The 13,545-nt window shown below is 44.2% G+C and overlaps 1 protein-coding gene across 5 annotated transcripts in view; it reads right to left on the bottom strand.

Moving 5' to 3' along the window:
* LOC110495939 (intersectin-1) overlaps positions 1-13,545 on the bottom strand; it is a 62,671-nt gene that overhangs the window by 30,072 nt on the left and 19,054 nt on the right. For all 5 annotated transcript variants that reach the window (XM_090208275.1, XM_021571477.3, XM_090208272.1 and 2 more), the window contains exons 4-16: positions 13,424-13,487; positions 12,918-13,084; positions 12,095-12,256; positions 11,794-11,869; positions 10,282-10,394; positions 10,126-10,189; positions 9,658-9,795; positions 9,176-9,288; positions 8,518-8,780; positions 7,965-8,114; positions 7,715-7,855; positions 1,963-2,050; positions 1,069-1,208 (exon numbers count right to left, since the gene is read on the bottom strand). In XM_090208275.1, the coding sequence (XP_090064401.1) occupies positions 1,069-1,208; positions 1,963-2,050; positions 7,715-7,855; positions 7,965-8,114; positions 8,518-8,780; positions 9,176-9,288; positions 9,658-9,795; positions 10,126-10,189; positions 10,282-10,394; positions 11,794-11,869; positions 12,095-12,256; positions 12,918-13,084; positions 13,424-13,487 (1,679 nt within the window). The remainder of the gene's footprint in view (positions 1-1,068; positions 1,209-1,962; positions 2,051-7,714; positions 7,856-7,964; positions 8,115-8,517; positions 8,781-9,175; positions 9,289-9,657; positions 9,796-10,125; positions 10,190-10,281; positions 10,395-11,793; positions 11,870-12,094; positions 12,257-12,917; positions 13,085-13,423; positions 13,488-13,545) is intronic.

Here is a 13,545-nt window from a genome sequence, read left to right as displayed (position 1 = left end):
TCTTATTGAAATCAATGCATGGTGAAAATTTGACTTGTGGTAGTTAGGATTCACCCCTATGAGAAGAACTGTAAATCCGTTGTTGGTCACTTGTCTGTGCTCTGTGGGATATGTCTATCCACTGGGAACAGGAGATAGGGACAGGGCACTCCAACCCTGTTCCTGGAGAGCTACCGTCCCGTAGGTTTTAACTCCAACCCTAATCTAGAGCACCAGATTATAATAATTAGCTGGTTGATAAGCTGAATCAGGCTAGTCACAACTGGGGTTAGAGTGAAAACCTACAGGAGGATAGTTCTCCAGGAACAGGGTTGGAGAGCCCAGGGCCGGGGTTCCCGATAGCGATGGAACTTAAGCTTCCAAGTGTTTTAACGAGGCATTGTTCCTATAACGGCCTAAGATGTCACATGCATTTCCCAAAACACCACGTAGAGAATGTTCATAAGTGTGTCGTTGGTACTGATATCACCACCTATATGGCTGCAAATATTGAGGCGGTTTATTCTAATGCCAACCCAATAATAATGCATTAATCACAGATTTGGTACATCAATGCGCACATGTTGTTACACGGTATGAAATATATTGAGACACAAATTAGACAGTAGCATTGCAAAACAGAACTTGTTGATTGAACATTAAATTGATTTCAACAGCTTATGAATGAACTACAGGCTATCTTCTTTTAATGCAGTCATCTCGGTGTTCATTCAAAGCATTTTTTTCCCTTCACTTGTTTGTAACAATTGCAAAAACGTCAACTTCCCTCTGAAGTTAGCTGCGGCCACAGAGACAGATCAACATCTTGATTCCATGTGTACTGGAGATATTGTGTGTATAAAGTGACGCAGAAGGGTCAAAATGACACACTGTGCTGTTCTACGAGTGGTCTGGGGCAGTCGGTAAATAACGAGCGTTTTCAAGTGAAACTTTACTAACAGCGGTTTTGAGAAACAGCTCAGAGATTGAACGATGCTCCTACGGAGGTTCTAACGATGAACTTAGCCTTAAAGAAACGGGCCCTCGTCTTGAACCTAGTAAGATGAGTCCGTTAGGGAGTAGTAGTACCGTGAGCTGGGTGTTGAAGGCGTCTATCTCCAGCAGCTTGGAGCGGGTCTCTCTCTCCACGGTGTCTAGCTGTTCTCTCAGCTGCTGCCGACTAGACTCCTTGATCTCCACCGCCTTCTGCAGCGACGACAGGGAGTCTCCTGGACAAGGACGAGGTTGTATTTATTAGTGCCCAGCGTAGCAATATTTTTTTGCAGCAGAAAACTAAAACAAGCATTTCCTATTGGAGCTAAGTGAATATGACCCAGAGAGCAAGCGCCAGTTATTATAAAACAAGTGGTTCGAGCCCTGAATGCTGACTGGCTGGAAGCCGTGGTATAACAGACCGTTCTAATTATGTTGGTAACTAGTTTATAATAGCAATAAGGCACCTAAGGGGTTTGTGGTATGTGGCCTATATACCACGGCGAATGGCTGTATCCAGGCACTCCACGCTGCGTTGTGCTTACGGACTTAGCTGTGGTATATTGGTCATATACCACACCTCCTCCGAACTTCTAGCTTAAGTATAGTGTGGCAGTCAGTCTTTCCCTTAGTTTTGTTTGCAGGTGGGGTACAAAGGCCCCCAGGCAACAGATTGTCAATTAAAACTAATAGGACAGATTATTTTATAAGGCGCTAGGTGGGGGGAACTTCCACACCTGTATTACAGCAGGGGAAACACTGTAGTACAAGTTATAAGTCAGTCCAATGTGGCCTAGCTAGGACTAACTAGCAATCAAGCTAAAGCTAACTACTCATTTATGGCAAGTACATGGGGGAAATATTGCATGGACTTAGCAGAGAATTCACAAGCCATCTATTATAGCAAAGCATATAGTACACAGTCTGAGTCCCAAATGGCACCCTATTCCCTAAAGATGTGCGGAGTTGAGGTAATGAAGCCGTACTTACTGTGCAGGCTGTTCTGTTGAACCTGTTTGAGTTGTTCGTTTAGACACTGTTTGTCAGGGATCAGCCTGCCGAGCCACTGCTGAGAGTCCTGGGGACGACACACACAGCAACAGCAAGTCTTAAACTGCATCTGTGAATGTTTAAACGTTAAAAGGAATTTGGGATCCTTAACGTTAAGAAAAATCCCTAACTGAAAAACAAAATGTTTTTTAAATTAAAATCTCAGTGCAGTTATCACAAAACGTACTATTTTGTGTGTTATAGCCAATAGGCTATAAAGGCCTGGGAAAGTTGTGTAATTCAAATAAAGCCAGAGAGGAAGAGGCAAACTTTAGGCTACTTTGGTGAATTTGCAAGGAAAGACATTACGAGATTCAGATGACCAAAACATATGAGCAGGTTTCTGCCTGCACCACCTCTCCCTCGTGCTGGGCTGCCTGCTCTGTCTTTGCAAATGATGCAAGTGTGTGTTCAGTCTTCGGTCTGTTGCATTTCGAATATCCTAGCCTATTCATGGCACTGAATTCGCCGGGATACAGATGGCCTCATAATATGAAATTACAGTAGGCTACCGGTAGCCTTTATCGATTATCCTTTTCAGACATAATGGAATGTGGCCCCTTGAAACCGCCTCGGCTACGGCATGTCTGTCTGTCTGTCTGTCTGTGTAGGCTACACTATGGATTTTTAAACGCTAAACCTTCTCTGGAGATATTAACAGGTATTTTAGTTGTGTGTAAATGAAGGCTTCTGAAGCAGGACTAACGTCCATCACAAGGCAACCAGAACTGTTGATCTGCAGCTCAAGATGATTTGATCCTAAAGAAGTGACCTACCAAGACATTTAGTAGAAATTAAACATCTGGCTACCATACCATAAACAAAACAACACAGCAGCACATCAATCAATCAGCAAAAAAATGCTGAACATTTTATGCCGGAGCAGAATTTGGTATTTTTTAAAATGTATTGTCCGCTATCAACATGTTACTGTAGCTGTGTTCTGTCTGTAAAGGGTTGTGGTAGATATAATTTCATTGCCCAGCCCTAGCGGTCATACATGAGTAACAGGACCATTATTCTGCATTGTAAACTGACGTGGAATCTTATGATTTTTTTTGTTATTGTTTTTTAACCGAAAACCGATAAAAGAATGATTGTTTAAACGTCAAGTAAAATTGTCAATTTGTCACACCCCAAATATGTATAGGGTTTGGGTGGAAGATGCACCTGAGGCATCACTGTGTGTGTGTGTGTGTGTGTCAGGGTTTCCATTAGGAAAATGTGGGGCCGGACATTTGACTGGCAGCATTTTAATTTAACGGACATTTGGGAAATTTACCAGAACCATATGCATTGGGTGTGTAACATTATTAGGGCAACTGCCTACGGTGCTCAATATGACAGAAATCACATTTAGATTATGGTAATTCTTATTAACAGAACATGCAACGGCGTGCATCATTTTTACAGACAAAGTCCAACGCGAACTTAGAATAACTGCCACATTTACTTTTCCTGAGCCAACAAGACAAGAAACAAACAGCAAATCACTAGCCTTGTCAAATCCAATATCCCCCATAGTAGAAAAGTTTACCTCTTCTATTGGTCAGCTTGTCATTCTGTGTGAGAAAGAAAAAGCCTATTCCAAAACAGACTCTGGGACAGTTGTGGGGATGATAGATCCCAAATTCATACCATCAGTAGGCCTAGCTACATATACAGTGCTTTCAGAAAGTATTCAAACCCCTTGACCTTTCAACATGTTACGTTACAGCCGTATTCTAAAATTGATTTTAAAAGTTTCCATTTTTGCCACTTTATTACATATAAAAAAATACAAATACCACATTTACATAAGTATTCAGACCCTTCACTCAGTACTTTGTTGAAGCATCTTTGGCAGCGATTACAGCATTGAGTCATCTTGGGTATGACGCTACAAGCTTGGCACACCTGTATTTGGGGAGTTTCTCCCATTCTTCTCTGCAGATCCTCTCAAGCTCTGTCAGGTTGGATGGGGAGCGTCGCTGCTATTTTCAGGTCTCTCCAGAGATGTTCGACAGGGTTCAATTCCTGGCTCTGGTTGGGCAACTCAAGGACATTCAAAGACTTGTCCCCGAAGCCACTCCTGCATGGTCTTGGCTGTGTGCTTAGGGTCGTTCAGAAGGTGAACCTTAGCTCCAGTCTGACATCCTGAGCGCTCTGGAGCAGGTTTTCATCAAGGATCTCTTTGTACTTTGCTCCGTTCATCATTCCCTCGATCCTGACTAGTCTCCCAGTCCCTGCCGCTGAAAAACATCCCCACAGCATGGCGCTGCCAACACCATGCTTCACCCTATGAATGGTGCCAGGTTTCATCCAGATGTGATGCTTGGCATTCAGGCCAAAGAGTTCAATTTTGGTTTCATAAGGCCAGAGAATCTTGTTTCTCGTAAAGGCCTGATTGGTGGAGTGCTGCAGAGATAGTTGTCCTTCTGGAAGCTTCTCCGATCTCCACTGAGTGACCATTGGGTTCTTGGTCACCTCCCTGACCAAGGCCCTTCTCCCCTGATTGCTCAGTTTGGCTGGGTGGCCAGCTCTAAGAAGAGGTGGTTCCAAACTTATTACATTTAAGAATGGAGGTCACTGCGTTCTTGGGAATCTTTTTTGCAACCCTTCCCCAGATTTGTACCTCGACACAATCCTGTCTCGGAGATCTAAGGACAATTCCTTCGACCTTATGGCTTGGTTTTTGCTCTGGCATTCATTGTCAACTGTTTGACCTTATAGAGGAGATAAGTGCATGTCTTTCCAAATCATGTCCAAATCAAATGAAATTACCACAGGTTGTAGAAAATTCAAGGATGATTAATTGAAACAGGATGCACCTGAGCTCAATTTCGAGTCTCATGGGCAAGGGTCTGAATACTTACGTAAATAATAACTTTTCTAAAAACCTATTTTCGCCTTGCATTATGGGTTATTGTGTGGAGATTGCTGAGGATTTAAAAAAATGTTTTATCCATTTTAGAATAAGGCTGTAATGTAACAAAATCTGGAAAAAGTCGAGGGGCCTGAATACTTTCCGAAGGCACTGTATATACAGGACCATTCAAAAGTTTGGACACACCCACTGAAGGGTTTTTCTGTTTAAAAAAAAACAACTATTTTCTACATTGTAGAATAATAGTGAAGACATCAAAACTATGAAATAACACACATGGATTCATGTAGTAACCAACAAAAAAAAGTTTAACAAATCAAAATATATTTTAGATTCTTCAAAGCCTTTGCCTTTATGACAGCTTTGCACACTTATTGGGACATTGAAGCATTTGTTTTCTATTGGCTCTATAATAATATACGGTGTCCAGCCAATAATCTGAAACACAACCAAAACAAACAGAGTCACAAGCTTGATGTAGTCATTGTGTGCTATGAATAAGGGACCAAATACTTACATTTTGACTACTTTAATATGCAGTTGAAGTCGGAAGTTTACATACAGTCGTGGCCAAAAGTTGAGAGAATTACACAAATATTAATTTCCACAAAGTTTGCTGCTCCAGTGTCTTCAGATATTTTTTGTCAGATGTTACTATTGAATACTGAAGTATAATTACAAGCATTTCATAAGTGTCAAAGGCTTTTATTGACAATTACATGAAGTTGATGCAAAGAGTCAATATTTGCAGTGTTGACTCTTCTTTTTCAAGACCTCTGCAATCTGCCCTGGCATGCTGTCAATTAAATTCTGGGCCACATCCTGACTGATGGCAGCCCATTCTTGCACAATCAATGTTTGGAGTTTGTCAGAATTTGTTGGTTTTTGTTTGTCCACCCGCCTATTGAGGATTGACCTGGCCATGGAGTTTCCTGGCCATGGACCCAAAATATTAATGTTTTGTTCCCTGAGCCACTTAGTTATCACTTTTGCCTTATATGCTCCATCATGCTGGAAAAGGCATTGTTCGTCACCAAACTGTTCCTGGATGGTTGGGAGAAGTTGCTCTCAGAGGATGTGTTGGTATCATTCTTTATTCATGGCTGTGTTCTTAGGCAAAATTGTGAGTGAGCCCACTCCCTTGGCTGAGATGCAACCCCACACATGAATGGTCTCAGGATGCTTTACTGTTGGCATGACACAGGACTGATGGTAGCACTCACCTTGTCTTCTCCGGACAAGCTTTTTTCCGGATGCCCCAAACAATCGGAAAGGGGATTCATCAGAGAAAATGACTTTACCCAAATCCTCAGCAGTCCAATCCCTGTACCTTTTGCAGAGTAGGGCTGAAATGCAGTGGAAATGTTTTTGGGGGATTCAGTTCATTTGCATGGCAAAGAGGGACTTTGCAAATAATCTGATCACTCTTCATAACATTCTGGAGTATATGCAAATTGCCATCATGCAAACTGAGGCAGCAGACTTTGTGAAAATTAATTTTTGTGTCATTTTCAAAACGTTTGGCCACGACTGTACACCTTAGCCACAACTTTGGAAGTACGCTTGGGGTCATTGTCCATTTGGAAAGACCCATTTGTGACCAAGCTTTAACTTCCTGACTGATGTCTTGAGATGTTGCTTCAATATATCCACATCATTTTCCTTTCTCATGTAGCTATCTATTTTGTGAAGTGCACCAGTCCCTCCTGCAGCAAAGCACCCCCACAACATGATGCTGCCACCCACGTGCTTCACGGTTGGGATGGTGTTCTTCGGATTGCAAGCCTCCCCCTTTTTCCTCAAAACATAACGATGGTCATTATGGCCAAACAGTTCTATTTTTGTTCCATCAGACTAGAGGACATTTCTCCAAAAGGTACTTCTTCCTTGCCGAGTGGCCTTTCAGGTTATGTCGATATAGGACTCGTTTTAACTGTGGATATAGATACTTTCGTACCCGTTTCCTCCAGCATCTTCACAAGGTCCTTTGCTTTTGTTCTGGGATTGATTTGCACTTTTCGCACCAAAGTACGTTCATCTCTAGGAGACAGAACGTGTCTCCTTCCTGAGCGGTATGACGGCTGCGTGGTCCCATGGTGGTTATACTTGCGTACTATTGTGTTTACAGATGAACGTGGTACCTTCAGGCGTTTGGAAATTGCTCCCAAGGATGAACCAGACTTGTGGAGGTCTACAATTTGTTTTCTGAGGTCTTGGCTGATTTCCCCATGATGTCAAGCAAAGAGGCACTGCGTTTGAAGGTAGGCCTTGAAATACATCCACAGGTACACCTCCAATTTACTAAAATTATGTCAATTAGCCTATCAGAAGCTTCTGAAGCCATGACATTTTCTGGAATGTTCCAAGCTGTTTAAAGGCACAGTCAATTTAGTGTATGTAAACTTCTGACCCACTGGAATTGTGATACAGTGAATTATAAGTGAAATAATCTGTCTGTAAACAATTGTTGGAAAAATGACTTGTGTCATGCACAAAGTAGATGTCCTAACTGACTTGCCAAAACTTTTGTTTGTTAACAAGAAATTTGTGGAGTGGTTGAAAAACGAGTTTTAATGACTCCAACCTAAGTGTACGCAAACTTCCAACTTCAACTGTACATACAAGTGACCTTGTCCCCAAAATGGGGGGACTACGTACAAAAGGTGCTGTAATTTAGAAACGGTTCGCCTGATAAGGATGAAAATTAAAGCTGACAGTCTGCACTTCAACCTCATAGTCATTGTTTGATTTCAAATCCAAGAAACAATGCTTTGCTGTCCCAATAATTATGGAGGGGACTATGTGTTACACATGGTGTGTACGTACCTGCAGCTGCTGTTGGAGGTGGGTGATCTCAGCGATGCGGATCTCGCGGGTCTTGTTGGTGCTCTCGATCTCATGCCGCTGGGCAGACAGGCGGAAGCGGATGTCCTGCAGCTTGCCCTCCAGCTGGCTCTTCTTGTCGTTCTGGGGAGGGAGGGAGAAACTAATTATCATAACTTATTGTCCTTTCTTCAAAATAACAAAGTAAAGATATCCTGGGACTAAAGTTATAATGTTGTGTGTCTGTCTTTACCAGTGCCTCCAGCTCAAACTCCAGGGTCTTCTTGCGGGCTTTGAGCAGGACAATGTTCTCCTGCTCTCGGTTCCTCTGGGTCAGCAGCTCCTGCCGGCGGTTCCTCTCCCACTCCAACTGACGCTGGCGCTCCAGCTCCCGCTTCGCCGCCTAGCCAGAGGGAATGTTATACTGTGTACACAGAAATAGTGCAGAGCCAGCCGTGGTCGAGTGGAAACACTTCCAGATCTATGCACATATTCAAGTTCCTGCCGGTGACCTGGGTTCAATGCCCGTTTCCACCCTTTTCTCTACACTTGTCTCCCCCTCTGTCAATAAAGCAATACAATAAGAAAAGAGAGTGAATTTATATTAAAAATACAACATAGTAGTAGAATAGTTAATATACACACACACTGCATTGGTTCCTGTGTTCTTCACTTTCCCCTTACATCTCCTCCTCCCTCTCAACCTCTTTACTCTGCCTCTCCCTCTCTTTATACATCCTCACTGTCCTCCTTAAACCTCTTTTCCTTCTCCATCCTCCTTACCACTCCTTTCCACCTCGCCTCACCTCTCTCCTCTCGATCTCCTTGCGTCTCTCCTCCTCGCGCTGCCTCTCCACCTCCCTCTGCTTCTCCAGCTGCTTCTCTAGCTCCTGCTGCCGCCGCCTCTCCTGCTCGAGCCGCTCGCGCTCCTTCCTCTCCTGCTCCTCGCGCTCCAGCGCTGCCAGACGCTCTTGCTCCTTGCGCTGCAGCTCAAGCAGGGCCTGTCGACGCTTCTCCAGCTCCAGGTTGCCCCGCTCAAAGTTCTCCCGCTTCCTGTCCTCGAAAGTCACTTTGGGGAGGGAGACAGAGATAGAGGGGTCAGAGAGAGAAATGGGGGACATATTTTGCCCTGTTGCCTACTTTTCTTGAGAAACTGGGGCCATTTTCATATAGCTGTTTATATTTATAAAGGAGATTTTTGCTGGGTGTTTAAAGGGATTGGTACATACATTTTTGGACTTTAGAATTGATGATACATAGCCATAGATTCTAGAAGAATATAACAAATGCTTGTGATCTTAGTTCAACTGCACCCAAAACCAAAATAGGAGCTTGTTTTGCTCCACTGTTCGTTAACAACGTAACTGTAAACAAACACCATATAGCTTCAGATCTATCATTTCGATCCCACGGATGGTTAGTCATTGCATCCATAGCTCTGTCTATGAATTTAAGAGTGGTTACGTTTCTCCAGCTTCTGTTTCTCGCTCTCCTGCTCCTCTTCGGCCTCCTCTTGGACCCGCTGGTCAGTGGAGAGCAGGCTGGTGACAGACACCCCACTACCACTACGCACCCTCCTGGAGACGGACAACATCAGACCAGTCAGTCAGAGCAGCTCACTGAATTACAGCACCTCATATGGAGCATGGATGGGCAGGGCCAGGAGTTTTTCCTGACCGTGTGACTTGACCAGGAAAAACTCCTAATGGGATCAATATAGACTGATGGACTGATAGTTAAAACTATGACCCAGATATAAAAATAGGACTCAAGAGTTTTTCCTTGTCAGGTCACGGGGTCATGGAAAAACCCCTGGCCGAGGTGTTGGGCAATAACATCAATAAAGACAAGACTGCCTAAGGTAAGTGCCGGTATCAATGCATACTCTGCAGACAGAGGTAGAGCTAAGGGGCATTGCCAGGCACAGAGGGAGCAGTGGATTGTACCTAAAGGTGGGGGGGGTGAAGTCTGGGGGCAGGATAGGGGGCAGGGGCAGGCCGGACATGGCCATGTCAATCAGGTGCATGGCCAGGATGAACTCTTCGGCTGTCAGCTTGCCGTCCTGGTCGATGTCCGACAGGTTCCTATAGAGAAACAGGGAGAGGGGGAGAGAGAAAGACGTGGCGTGTTACCGCCAGCCATGCACTTCCTGTCCTGTGACTAGCAGTGTGGAGGAATGTGAAACAAGTGTCGTTTAGGAGCACCCTGACAACTGATCCAAAACCAGTTTTGCGTTTCATCCTCCTAAACACCAACTGATACGATTAGTTTTGCCATCTGATGGTTAAGCTGATCCTAGATCTGTGCCTAAAGGTAACTTCTACCCAGAGTCAGCGGAGAGAAGCAATAGTCAGAGAACAGAGAGGAATTAGTGGCCAAGTATCCTAAGTATTGGCTCCGCTCCCATCTCTTACCATATGGACGCCAGCGAGGTCTGGGGCAAGCTGGACTGCATCAGGATGGTTCTTGCTTGGGGTCCTGAAAGACAAGGATAAAAACATGAGCTCTGAGAAACCGCTGAAGTGGATTGGATAAACCGCAATGAGTATTGTTGACAGACAAGGTCTTACCGGTGAGGTGGCCGCTCATCATCTTGTCATGGCTGTTGAAGAGCTGCCGGTACTTTAGCCGGGACGAGCTGGGAACAGCCCAGTCAATAGGGGGCTGGGGGGGCACAGGGGAGCTAAAATGGAGAGCGGGGAGTCTTCTCTTATTAAAAGCGTCTTTTGTATGTTTCTTTGTATCTATTCTTTGTTTTTTTATAGTACCGTTGTGTTACATGTTGTGTGTTTTGGCTGTGCTGTCTATGCATGAGCCAGTTAGAAAATGTACACTTTACACTCGTACCCGTATACGGGTTGAAAATGGCAGATTTGGACACTGATAAGCGCCTAAATTGGAACGCAGTGGCTGTACAGTAACATGCTATAAATAACATCAGAGCTCAGGCTCTACGCTTCACTGCGCTGTATGGGTTTTGACTGACAGACGTTCTGAACTTGAGCCCCACTAATTGGGCAACTTTTGCAAATGTTTTGTTGTCAAGAGTCAGGGAAATGCTGTAAATGAAGAAGACTTGATGGATTTAGAAAGATGAGAGGTCGAGGGTAAGAAATACAGCTTTGATGTCATACAAGCAAGCCAAACACCCGTGAGTCCAAATGTGCACTTTACATTTCATCATAAAACTGATGTCATATACAGTGTCAACGTTTATGATCACTATGTTTGATGCACAGTTACAAGACGACATGGCATCATACCCTGGGTTGTTCTGAACAGTATGTCTATTGTGGAGAAAAAAAATTGCAGCGGAACACACACCTGAATACCCCCATGACTCCTATGTGCACCAAAATTACACAATCTGTTAGGCTTTCACATCTTAGTTAGTCATGTTGGCAAGAGAACAAGCTTTCTCCCTCCTGACCCAGATTGCAATTTATAAATGGTTTGTTTTTGGATTGCTTAAAACAACTAATTGTTTGAGTGTAAGGACGCGGGGCTGTTCCAAACAAGTGTGCTTGCTCTAGTTCCTCAACGGCACAGCTAGGAGAGATAAAAAAAAAAGCACCTTATAGCTGAAGACTCTTCTTTAAGTCATAAAAGTGCGTTGAAATAACTTATTAACTGTGCACACTTTAGAGAGGTGTGTGTGTGTGGCCACTGGGAGACACCAGTTAGTCTTCTCACTCAAACCCTTCAAAATGTTGTCTTATGTTGCACCTACCCCCACAATTAACAAGAATATTCTCATCATGTTACTGAATGTATCCAGAGTACTTCCACAAGTGTAAAGGGTTAACTTCTGAAAAATGTGCAATAAACTTTGAAACTTGAACATGAAGTTATTTTTAAGTCATGTTAGAAAGCAAAGCAGTCTGGACAGAATAATTGCTCTTCTCCAACTGACGACACGGGACGTGGCCTGTGCATCTCTCTAATGAGCTAGCCTGTCGTGTGTTAAAAAAATAAAATTAGATGCAGCAGCAGTCTAAGCACAAACACAGCCACATTTGTCCCTTTGAGTTTGAGCCCAGTGAGCAGGGGCCATTCTTCCAAGTGGGTGACATGTGACTCACCTAGAAGTCTCAAAAGACTGGCCTTGCAGCTTGGCACCCGGGCGGTTGAAAGAAGAGCTTTTGTTGAGTGTCGTGGCTGAGAGACAGAGATGGAGAGAAAGAGACAGAGTGAGATATATATATATAAATATAAAAAAAGGGGCATCACAAAAAAAAAGAGAGGAATTTGTTAGTGAGGTAAGGATTAAATCAACAAAGTGAGATGCTCCGAAACGTTGCCAGAGGGCTTCACTGTCATTCACTAGAACTCCACTTTGAATATTCAGTGGCGTGTCTAACGACAATTCTGATTGGGCCCTACCTTGGTGGGAGAAGCCCGTCATTGGCGCGCCGTTGGCCATGGGGGGTACAGACGGAGGCACCGACGACACCAGAGGGGGGGACATACCCACCCCTGGCATAGGGGGCATGGGTAATGGAGGGACTGCTGGGAGGCCTGGCATTACCCCTAAACCATGCATTCCTGCAGGGTAGAATGAAGTAAGGTATGTCAGACAAACATAAGACAACAGACCATCATTCATTTTTTATTGACAAGCCTATTATTTTTAACACAGTGTTTATTATTATTATTTTCCCCACTAATTCAAAGCCAAAGAGACTACTACTACTGATTCACTTGAAAATGAACAACAGTCTGGTCATAAACAGGCAGCGAACAGCAATATGCCCAGGTTGTCAGGGGGAGCAACAGCATATTGACACAGAGCGTTGCTTGTTCAAATACCAGAAACGGCACATTATGGTTGTGCTTTGAGATAACAGGTAGTCAGGTAGTTAAAGGTTTTAAGTTGCCCCAGTGAAACATTTAGTTATGTACATAGATGGGGCAGATGATATGGCAGAGTTGGCTTCGAGCACTCTAAAGTCCATTTAGTTAATGATGGCCATGGGGATTGTAACATGGGTGTATCTCATAGCCTAGTGGCACAATCTCCTAGTCTCTTGTACATCACCTGCACTGATCTGAAAGAACAAGTGGACAGGTTTAAGCAAATATGTACTTTTCTTGTGGCATCCACCACACTGCTTTTACCTATCCTGCTGTACAGATCAGTGCAGATGGAGGAAAAGAAGCCCCTTTAGACTATTGAGACACACCCTGCCCCTGTCTAGTCCCTTACCGAAGGGTGCGGTGGGTGGCGGGGGCAGGGTGAGGGGCGGCTGTTTCATGGAGGGGGGCAGAGAGGGGGGCAGGGCGTGACCCTGCAGCTTGAGCTTGATCAGCTTCATGGCGATGGAGAACTCGTGCATGTCCATCTTCCCATCATTGTTCATATCGGCCTGGGCCCTGAGAGAGGGAGAGAGAGCAAGAAAGTAAAGATACAATTACATTATGCTGATTATTCTCATTGTTGTTGTGAATCTCTGCTTTACCAATATGTCCGTGTAGATGGCATGCCAATAGAGCAATTGAAGAGCGAGAGAGAGAGAGGGATGAGAGAACAAGGGGGAGAGAGAGATAAAGGAGATGGAGAGAGAAAGAAAGAGTGAGTGAAAGTGGAGTGGAAGACAGAGGGAGGAGATTAACAAAAACAAGAGAAAGGCAAAGAGAGAGAGACAACAGTGGTTGACATTAACAGTGGATTGAGTTGAGAATGGGAGAGATGGAGTAAGAGGAGACACTCACCATATCTGTGCCAGGATGGGAGGGGGCAGGCCTGACTGCAGGAAGAAATTCCTGGCCTGGTCACCTACGAACGATGAGAAGGGAAAACAATATCATAATAGTGTTGAGTCCGTTGTACACCA

The sequence above is a fragment of the Oncorhynchus mykiss genome, chromosome 18 (genome assembly GCF_057628025.1).
Source record: "Oncorhynchus mykiss isolate SJ-2025 chromosome 18, ASM5762802v1, whole genome shotgun sequence".
NCBI classification, from domain to species: domain Eukaryota; kingdom Metazoa; phylum Chordata; class Actinopteri; order Salmoniformes; family Salmonidae; genus Oncorhynchus; species Oncorhynchus mykiss.
Note: the sequence above shows the minus strand (reverse complement) of the source record. Positions and strands in the feature narration are given on the sequence as shown.